The sequence below is a fragment of the Somniosus microcephalus genome, chromosome 3 (assembly GCF_052327205.1).
Source record: "Somniosus microcephalus isolate GS21.2 chromosome 3, FLI_Smic_1.0, whole genome shotgun sequence".
Taxonomy (NCBI): domain Eukaryota; kingdom Metazoa; phylum Chordata; class Chondrichthyes; order Squaliformes; family Somniosidae; genus Somniosus; species Somniosus microcephalus.
In genome coordinates, this window is record NC_140989.1 from 173338 (window position 1) to 184431 (window position 11094).

At 45.6% G+C, this 11094-nt stretch overlaps 1 protein-coding gene across 1 annotated transcript; it reads right to left on the reverse strand.

Annotated features, from left to right (window-relative positions):
• Nucleotides 1–612: 612 nt before the first annotated feature.
• LOC147120774 (zona pellucida sperm-binding protein 4-like) lies at nucleotides 613–9857 on the reverse strand. The gene is made up of 9 exons (XM_085978421.1): nucleotides 9600–9857; nucleotides 7441–7619; nucleotides 7271–7368; nucleotides 7057–7190; nucleotides 6783–6972; nucleotides 4470–4617; nucleotides 4290–4362; nucleotides 858–968; nucleotides 613–789 (listed from the first exon to the last, which is right to left on the reverse strand). Exons 1-9 carry the CDS (start codon nucleotides 9826–9828, stop codon nucleotides 641–643), a joined length of 1311 nt encoding a protein of 436 aa, XP_085834547.1. The 5' UTR covers nucleotides 9829–9857; the 3' UTR covers nucleotides 613–640.
• Nucleotides 9858–11094: the final 1237 nt, after the last annotated feature.

Below are 11094 nucleotides of genomic sequence, written 5' to 3' on the forward strand. Positions count from 1 at the left end.
TCAGCCTGCAGTCCATCATAGGCACATGGCAAACAGGCAGCTGCAGGGAAGGAGGGAGCAGGAGAGAAATAAAAAGTATGACCCTTGTAGACGAGATAGGTGAAGGTTCTCAGGCACCACTGCAGCAGCCTTGGTGGTTTCTTAATTTAAGACATCTTGATCATGTGCCACACTCCTGCTTTTGCATAGAACAAACCAAGTTACCCACACATTCTTTCCCAGGATCTAAGTCAACCCAAGGTCTAATCCTCAATAAAGAAAAAACTGGTTAGAAGTTGAATGCAGGGCAGCCTAAGACAATATTACTGTAAGTACTAATGCACATTGTAATCAGGTCATTCTTTAGAGCAAAAGGATTTCCCAATGACCCCCCCACCTTGTCAGCTGACAAAAGCCAGGGCTTTGCTTTTTCTTGTGGGGGCAGGGGGGCCCCCCCCAACCTCAACTAGACACAAGGAGTGCTGGATTAGATAGTTACCATGTCTGACGGTAAAGCTTTGCTCAGTTTACACCTTGTCCCTCCAGTCAGTGGGATTTAATGTTTACTACTAGTGTACCTAGGACTTCCTAATAGCCATTTCATGATTCACATCAACACCCAAAAGGCACACATCTGTCCAGCTGGTTTATTTGTTCAGGTCTACAGTTCAATCTCACTACATTGGGAAGAGAGAGCTCTTGGTTTCTTCATCCTGTACACTGCAGCCATCACCACCAACAGGGACAGAGCCACCACCATGAAGCCAATGGCTGCTCCACGCAGAAACCGAGAAGGAGACCCAGCAGCATCTATTGGGAGACACAAGGTGTTATATTCGGAAGGGTTCACAGTGGCCTATTGAAGAACCTCCACTTACCATTCTCTTCAAGCAGCTTCTTAGACAGATGACTCTCACCTTCCAGGAATATGATGGGACCAGGAGCACTCACCAATGTTCCCTCATGGTCACCTGTACTCCTGCGTCTCTCTATTGGGAAATGAGACATTGTTAGCAGACAGTTTTGTCCTGACCCACCCATGTATCATCTCCAAGAAGAAAACTCCTGACTAGACACTGGAGATCACACTTTACCTGCTATATAGCCAGAGACCAACCCACGTTACACCATCTGCACTTCCAGTTCAATGTTTGCAATGATGGGCAAACAGCTAGACACTACCTAGACTGAGACTATTAGTGGGAGGGGGGATTGAGGCGAAGGGGAATTTAGAAAGACAGAAAGGAGGAGAAGGCAATAGTGCAGGGTAGCAATAGGAGAACCGATAACCAGAGTGTGACAGGAGACAGAGCGTACAAACATAAGCATGCACCGGCAAATAGTTTCAGAGTGGGTAAAAATGGTAAAGGGAAAATTAAAAGCTCTATCTGAACGCATGCAGCATTTGTAACAAGATAGAGGAGTTGATGGCAAAAAGAGAAATAAATGGCCATGATCTGATAGTCATTAGAGACATGGTTGCAAGGTGACCAAAGCTGGGAACTGAATATTATGGGGTATTTGACATTTCAGAAGATAGGCAGAAAGGAAGAAGAGGTGGGGTAGCTCTGTTAATAAAGGATGAGATCAGTGCAGTGGTGAGAAATGATATGGCTCAGAAGAGCAGGATGTAGAATCAGTTTGGTGGAGATAAGAAATAGTACAGGAAAGAAGTCACCGGTGGGAGTAGTCTATAGGTCCCCCCGCAGTAGCTACACTGTAGGAGCGACAGAGAGAGTATAAATCAAGAAATAATAGGGGCTTGTAAGAAAGGTACTGTGATAATCATAGGTGATTTTAATCTTCATGTAGATTGGACAAATCAAATTGGCAAGGGTATCCTTGAGGAAGAGTTCATAGATTGTATTCAGGATGGTTTCTTAGAACAAAACGTTGTGGAACCAACTAGGGAGGTGGCTATTTTAGATCTGGTAATGTGTATGAGACAGGATTAATGATCCCCTAGGGAACAGTGATCATAGTATGAGAAGTTTTAGGGCAAGACATTTGGGTCTGAAACTAGTGTCCTAAACTTAAATAAAGGCAATTACAAAGGTATGAAGATAGAGTTGGCTAAAGTAGACTGGGAAAATAGATTAAAGGGTAAGACAGTAGATAAGCAGTGGCAGCCATTTCATAACGCTCCGTTTATTCCAGTGAGAAAGAAAGACAGAAGGATGAACCATCTGTGGCTAACTAAGGAAGGCATCTAATTGATTGAAAAGGCATACAATGTTGTGAAGATTAGTGGTAGGCCTTAGAAACCAGCAAAGGATGACTAAATAGATGATGTGTAAACTAGCAAAAAATATAAAGAGACAGCAAGAGCTTCTACAGATACATAAAGGGAAGAGAGTAGCTAAGTAAATGTTGGAGCTGGGGAATTAATAATGGAAAACAGGGAAATGGCAGAGACTTTGAGCAAATATTTCATATCAGTTTCCACAGTAGAAGACAACAAAAGCATCCCAATAATAATTGATAATCAATCAAGGGGCTTTTGTGAGGGAAGAACTTAACAATGACTATCACTAGAGATATAAAGTACTAGGCAAACTAATGGGACTAAAGGCTGACAAGTCCCCTGGACCTGATGGCCTGCATCCTAGGGTCTAAAAGAAGTGGCTGCAGAGATAGCAGATGTGTTGGCTGTAATCTACCAAAATTCCCTGGATTCTGGAGCAGTCGGAGAACTGCAAATGTAACAAATGAAGAAAGGAGGGAGGCAAAAAGCAGGAAACTATAGGCCAGTTAGCCGGTCATTGGGTAAATGCTGGAATCCATTATTAAGGAAGTAATAGCAGGACATTTAGATCATAAAGCCATGTTGACTCTGCTTAATTGTATGAAAGGGAAATCATGTTTGACAAATTTACTACAGTTCTTGGAGGATGTAACAAGCTGGGTGGATAAAGGGGAACCAGTAGATGTAGTGTATTTGGATTTCCAAAAAAGGTCTTTGATAAGGTGTCACATAAAAGATTACTGCACAAGATAAGAGCTCAATGGGTTGGGGGTAATATATTAGCATGGATAGAAGATTGGCTAACTAACAGAAAACAAAGTCAGGATAAATGGGTCATTTTCCAGTTGGCAAACTAACTAGTGGGGTGCCAGAGATCAGTGCTGGGGCCTTAACTATTTACAATCTATTTTAATGACTTGGATGAAGGGAGTGTAATGTAGCCAAATTTGCTAATGATAAAGATAAGTGGGAAAGCAAATTGTGAGGACATAAAATGTCTGCAGAGGGATATGGATAGGGTGAGTGGGCAAAAATTTGGCAGCTGGAGTATAATGTGGGAAACTGAGGTTATCCACTGGTTGGAAATTTTAAAGCAAATTTAAAAAAATATATATAAATATAGAGACTGTCTAATGCTGCAGTACAGATGGATCTGGGAGTCCTTGTACATCAAACACAAAAAGTTAGCATGCAGGTACAGCAAGTAATTAGAAAGGCAAATGAATGTTGGCCTTTATTGCAAGGGGTGATGGGAGTATAAAAGTGGGGAGGGCTTGCTACAACTGTACAGGGCACTGGTGACACCACACCTGGAGTACTGCGTAGTTTTGGTTTCCTTATTTAAAAAAGGGGGGATATATTTGCATTGGAGGCAGTCCAGAGAACGTTCACTAGATTAATTCCTGAGATGAAGGGGTTGTCTTATGAAGCAGGGTTGAGCCTATACTCATTGGAATTTAGATGAAACATAAGATTCTGAGGAGGCTCAAGTGTAGATGCAGGGAGGATGTTTCCTTCAGGGTGGAATCTAGAACTGGGGGGAGGCACAGTTTCAGGATAAGGGGTCGCCTATTTGAAAAGATGAGGAGGAAGTTCTTCTCAGGGGGTCGTGAAACTTTGGAATTCTCTACCCCAGAGCTGTGGAGGCAGAGTCATTGAAGATATCCAAGGCAGAGATATACATATTTGAGCTGCAGAGAAGTCAAAGGTTATGGGGAGCAGGCAGGAAAGGGGCGTTGAGGTCATCAGATATGATCTTATTGAATGGCGGAGCAGGCTCGAGGGGCCAAACGGCCAACTCCTGCTCCTATTTCTTATGTTCTGACGATTGCAGTCAGGCCCTGGAGATTCTGGTTAAGAGTTCTGGCTCCCATTTATAGATAAGGGTCCTTCCAATATGAACAAACCTGCTCTCAATGGGAAGGGAGAGAGTGATAAACCTCTCGTTGTAGGGAACTGGGAACTGGCCAGATATTACTGTAACACCAGCAAATTATTTTTGCTTTGACTAGAAACTAATTCTGCATCAGAACAAAATCAGCAAGAGATTAAATCAAAGACTCACTTCGGCCACATTTGGATGTACAGTCATCCTGAGCAGAGGGGGAGCACACCTCAGCACTGCAGTGCAAGTAAACCTAGAACAGAAAGGAGTTTACAGCGAGCTTCATGCAGACAGATGAACCAGGCTATTATACAAGGAGCCAGTAAAGGATTTCATTGGCTCAGACTCCTGTTTGGTTACCTGTCCAGTGAGGGGCTGGGCAGAATCTCCATCCAGGAAAACAAAAGTCTTCACTTCAAACCGCTTGTGATGGGTTGGGAACTGCAGGCCAGAAAACACATCCACTGGGTGTAGGAGGGTCTGGTAGTCATCACCCTCATAGGGGCACCTGCAACAGGAGGGTCAGTCAGTGGGAGCAGGAAAATAAACTGATCCAATAAAAAAAAAAAGGGATTTTCATTCATTGGTTGCAAGGGTTAGAGTGCAAGCCATTCCTTCGATGAGAAAGTAGCCATCTACAATGTACCAATTAGTTCACCCCATTACTCCTAAAGCTAGGGTCACGTTCAGCTTTGTTAGTGCAATAGTAACTGCTGCATTAGTGGAACAATACTGAATGATCCTGAACATTTTCTCTTGACCCATGTAGAGAAACTTAGCTAAAGCCAACAGGGTATTGGATTGTATTCATAGAACTATTCAATACAAATCAAAGGACAACATTCAGTCACTATGCATGTCATTGGATAGACTGCATCAATTGTACTACACCTAGTTTTGGTCCCCTCATAGAATCATAGAAAGTTACAGCACGGAAGGAGGCCATTTTGGCCCATCGCGTCTATTATGTCCGTGTATAATTGAGACACGGACTGCAGGAGTTGGTTATAACAGGTCTTTACTGAATGGAGGCAACCTGGAACTACTATGCAAATGTTACTACACAGGCTTATATACAGGGGTGGTCACTACTGGTACTGCAGTATACAGGGGCTGCAGAATATAGGTCCTTCTGCAAAGTACATACACTACAGCGTCCACACCGGCCAACAAAGCTATCCAGCCTAATCACATGACCCACTTCTAAACCTTCCACCAATTACTTTAAATCTGTGCCCCCTGGTTCTTGAGCCCTCTGCCAAGGGAAATAGGACCTTTCTATCCACTTGATCTAGGCCCCCCAATTTTACCCACCTCAATAAGGTCTCCTCAGCCTCCTATGTTCCAAGGAAAACAAACCCAGCCTATCCAGTCTTTCCTCATAGCTAAGATTCTCTACTCCCAGCAACATCCTTGTAAATCTCTTCTGTACCCTCTAGTGCAATCACATCTTTCCTGTAATGTGGTGACCAGAACTGCACACAGTACTCCAGCTGAGGCCTAACTAGTGTTTCATGCAGTTGAAGCATAACCCCCCTGCTCTTGTTTTCTATCCCACAGCTAATAAAGGCAAGCATTACATATGCTTTCTTAATCACCTTATCTACTTGGCCTGCTACCTTCAGGGATCTGTGGACATGCACGCCAAGGTTCCTTTGTTCCTCTACACTACTCGTGTCCTACCATTTAATGTGTATTCCCTTTCCTTGTTGCCCTCCCCAAATGCATTACCTCACATCTCCAGGTTGTATTCCATTTGCCACTATTCTGCCCACTTGACCAATTTATTGATATCTTCCTGCAGTTTACAGCTTCCTTCAGTATCAACCACACAGCAGATTTTAGTACCATCTGTAAACTTGTTAATCATACCCCCCTATATTCAAGTCAAGATTGTTGATATATACACCACACAAAGCAAGGGACCTAGTATTGAGCCCTGCAGAACTCCACTGGAACCAGCCTTCCAGTCACAAAAAAACACATCAACCACTACCCTCTGCTTCCATGGGAGAAGGTACTGAGGAACTACAAGAATGAATCCTAGCTACAAGCACCTTAGCTACTCAGACACATTGAGCGGTGTCTATTTATCCTTGACCAGCATAGAATTAGAGGTGGCCTGATGGAGATCTATAAAGGGCTGTATAGCATCCTTGCTGAGATTATTAGTTTGACATACGAGGACATGGGGAGGTGTTTGGGCAAGAGTAGGAATAGACTAATGTTGGGTGGTTCTACTTCCTACCCCCCCCCCCCGGCTAGACAGTAGCAAGTGACTAGAACACAGACAAAGGGTTGGTTCCAATTTGCTGCCTACCTACCAGGGGAGAGCTGGACTGGTCCTTGGCCAGAAGCAGAGCTCCGATCACATAGAAGGCAAGTGTCTTCACAATTAACATTTGGCAGAGTGTGGCCCATGTGATCTCCAGGACTGGATGCAATCACCTGATGCAATCAGAGGAATCAGTATTCCCCCCACCCACCTCCCTCTCCTCATTGGTCCTGGGTTTTCTGTCTCTCCCAGGAGATTGCGTGGTTATTCAGATGAGTAGGAACGGTCTAGTCACAATGCTAGTGTCAGTGTGGGGCAGGCTTGATTGAACAGTTGATCTTTCCCTGCCCATCATCATTTTCTATAACCATTAGCCCTTCCATTCAACTTTTCCTTACCCATCCACCAGTAAACTCCATTGCACCTCGAAGTTTGGGGCTGGGACAGGAGTCGCCCAGCAGTCATGCAACCTCAGGACAATCATTGGGTCCGTGCGGTCCTGGACACGAACCTCCACAAACACCGGGTCCTGAAGGATACTCTGAATGGGGTAGTCACTATCCACATACCAGGATCTGTAGTTACCACCTGAAAGGCAGACAGAAGAATCAGTAACTCCCTGCATCGACACATTCCCAGTGCTTCTGTCACCATTACCCAGGGCCGTTGTACCTTTTGCAATTCTCAGTTCCAGTTTCAGAATCCCATCATCAGAAGCTGGAGGTGGTGGAGGAGCCGTGTAAACCGTGGCATTGATTTGTAAGCCAGTCTCTTTCCTCCCCTTGTACTTGCACTGGACATGCAGGCTGCAGAGAGACAATAGCAGGTGGAGCTTCATCCAGCAACACATCCCTCCAACCCCAACATCTCCCCACCATCCTCCTACCTGAAGGTGCTGTCTCGGGTTATTGAGCCCAGTTTCCCAGTCAGAATCATCCTCTTACCCAACACATCCGTTTCATACACCAAGGTTCCATTCTCCTCCTGCAATGAGGACACTGGTTAATAGGGAGCTGGTTCATTCAGGTGGAGAATGCTCGGCCCATTAATACTCACCCGCTTGGTCGAGCCACAAGAGGTAATCGGGAAGCGGAAGGTCGCAAGCTGGGCAGTGGTTAGTTTAGGCCTGCACTCTGCTTCTTGTCCATCTTTCACATACAGAGATGACAGGTTGAGGGCAGGAAGGGTCAGGGTCTTGGAGATCACTATGATGAACTGACCATCCGCTGTGCACACTGCAAGAGAATTACAATTCAATTCCACTGCTCATTCGTGGAGAAATCAGAGGTCTCAGACCAGAGACTTGAGGGACAGAGTCTCAAAAGCCACAGACCAGCTCACAGCAGGAACAGGACTAGAATCCAAGTAGAAGCACAACCATTTAGTTTGACAGTGGAGTGAGCAAGGATGCATTTATATTAGCTGGGAACAGGTCTCGGCCAGTCTGCCCCTCAGGCCGGTGCCACCATTCAATGAGATCATGACTGATCTATATCCCAACTGCATATCACTTGACCCATGGCTAGCAGTGATTTCAGATTGAGTTATTGTTTTATTATTAATTCACAGGATGTGGGGGTCACTGGCAAGGCTGGGATTTATTGCCCCATAAAAAGGTGGTGGTGAGCTGCCTTCCATGTGGGGGAAGGTTCCCAGTGACAGTCAGTGGTTTGGTACAACTCAGTGGCTTGCTGGGCCATTTCAGAGAGCTGCTAAGAGTCAACCACATTGCTGTGGGTCTGGACTCATAGGCCAGTCCAGGCAAAGACAGCAGATTTCCTTCCCCAAAAAAGGAAATTAGTGAACCAGATGTTTTTTTTAATGACAATCAGGTAATTGGTCACCACACTTACGCTGTGAATATGCAGTCTCAGATGCAACTACCGCTACACCAGAAGAGACATGCCGATCTAGGCCAACCCATCTCAAATCTAGAAAGCAATTTTGGACACTTGCCAAAACCCTTCAGTCTTGACAGATGGTGAAATGCAACATTCCAAATGGATTCCATAGAGGACTTCATAGTACAGCCTGAAGGATCAAACTAGGACAATCAACTGCCTCAGAACCAGTCATGGTAGATGCTGCCACCATCTGCATAGGTGGAAGATTAAAGCATGCCCATCATGCGACTGTGGAGCTCCTAATTAGACCCTGGATCACAACATTGAGCATTGCCCTCAGATGAAATTCTCAGGCAGCCTACAAGATATCCATGCTATTGCATTGGAAGCTCTGGACTGGATAGTGATTTTTTTTTGCTACCACCATTCAAGAGAACATCATAAGGTGGGAGCTACTTTGTACCAATCAGCAGCAAACTCCAAACCACATGGAAATCAAAACATTGGAGTCCAAAGGTCTACTGCAGGCCACCAATATTTATAAGCAACAACCCAAACACATGCATCAGGTGTGGCAGATATTTACCATCAAAAAACCTTCCTTGCAACAGCAGTTACCTTTCCACTACTGTGGGTGTGACTGGCTATTCAATGAGAGAATTCATAAATATAAATTGTAGCCTACAGAAGATTCCATGTTCTCAACAACTACTAATCCAGTAACAGCTTGACCAACCAACCTGTAGAAGAGATCCTGCAGACTCAACACATTACCAATTCTACTGAAAGGCCAATTTTACCACCAATGTTCCTTCACCAGGTGGATCAACCGTCAAGGCCAAACTTGCTCCACCCTACCACCATTAGATGAAGCACAGGTTTGAGATTTACTGCCATTGTAGACCAGACATGTACCATTAATAATGCCCAATAACCACCTGATCGACAGAATCAACACCTTCGCAGAGCAATAGGGTCACTCATTATACAATTTCAGCAGCAGGTTACTTGACTTCAACTGAATCAAACTGGACACCATTTCCTCATTCCAGCAAGTATTCACAAACCGAGCTAATTCCTTCCAATACCCCGAACCTCAACTATTGACACCTGCCTTCAATATGATGGCGGGAGGAACAGCCATACACCTTGATGTTCTATTTAGTTAATTACAATACCATACACCAAGGGGAAGCAGCTACACTCAGGACTCCACGGGAGGAGTTCGGTCAACAGACATGTCCACCCTGCCCCATTACACAGAATGAGACAGCAACAAGTCCGTGGATCATGTCCTGGTCTACAAGTTGGATTCCTCCCCCATCCCCACAAGTATTCCCTCTAGAATCGGGTCGAGGAGCGCTTTGTTACCTGGGCTGTTCCTCAGACTGTAGAAGCAGGGATGGACATTCGAGCCCCGCGGGTCAAAGCAGCAACCCTGGCTGATGCAGTCGGTGCTGCTAATGTCTGGGTGGCCGCACTCAAATCTCCAGCCTGGGTCTGTCGGACAAACATCATCGCCGAGAAGCAGTGGCTGGGCTCGGAGTAAGGAGAGCCCAGCGAAGAGGCAGAGAGAGCAGCCAACCGTCCAATGGCCCATCTTGGTTGCTGCAAGTAGAATAATAATCTCCTCCCACACCAAGCCGCTTTATGGCCGGGCTCCGAGTGCGGCAGGAATTGGAGCCAATCCCAGTGTGGCGGGTTCCTGTTCCCACGGGTTACTCGGGGAGGTAGTTTGCATTCTTGATACGCTGTATCTGTCAGCCTGTCACTCTTTTTCATTAAACAAATAAAATAAAACTGAACAAATTAAGTTAAAATTGCGTTGGCCGGGGTGATGATGCACTCCAGTCCCCGCGGCGCCCACCGGTCGCGGAAGGCCTCAAGCGTGCCGGCGGACACCGCGTGCCCCATCTGCAGCGCCACCCGGGCGCGAACATAGCCGCGGAAGAGAGGCAGGCAGGCAAACGGTCCGTCTGTCAGCCTGTCTCCGCTGGTTCCCAAGGGTCAGTCTTCCATTCCTGCTCCAAATAACATCTTAGCAACTGACCCTCGGGCCCATTGCACTCACTTTCTCTGCTCTAGTGTCAGAAGTTGTGGCCTGGAGCCTCCCTGCAGGATTTGACCGTCTAATGTAGGCTGATATATAATGGCTGCACCACTCTCCATCGTGTAGTGTGGCACTACCACCAGGCTAAGGGAGACAGACTAAGGACAGGTCTAGTAGTCCAAACATCATGAGGTGCTGCGGACCATCAGCAGCAGCAGAATTGTATCCCACCACAATATGTAACCTGGTGGCCCTCACTGCTTGATCACCAACAAGCCAGGAAAATAACCCTGCTTCAATGCAAGTGTAGAAGAGTGAGCCAGGAGCAGCACCAGGAATACCGGAGAATGAGGTACCAGCCTAGTGAAGCTATCATTCTACAGCGCCTTTCACGATCTCAGGATGTCCCAAAGCACCTTACAGCCAATGAAGTAGTTTTGAAGTGTAGTCGCTGTTGTAATGTAGGAATGTTGAATGTCCTAACTCAGGAATTAATCATATTTCTACTTCTTGAACTCTTCTTTAACCGTGCCCCTTCAAAAAAAAATCATTGAACGATTCTTGAAAACAAAATTGCATTTTATAAACAGCAATTATTTGCAGAGGTCACAGCTAAACTACACAAACTCCTAGTTCTTTCCCCACAAGTGGAAACATCTGTCGACCCCATTGAAACTCTTCATAAAACCTCTAGGAAAGAGCTCCAGCAAAATTCCTCGATAGTTGTAACTGGTCATAGAAACATAGAAACATAGAAGATAGGAGCAGGAGTAGGCCATTCGGCCCCTCGAGCCTGCTCCACCATTCGATGAGATC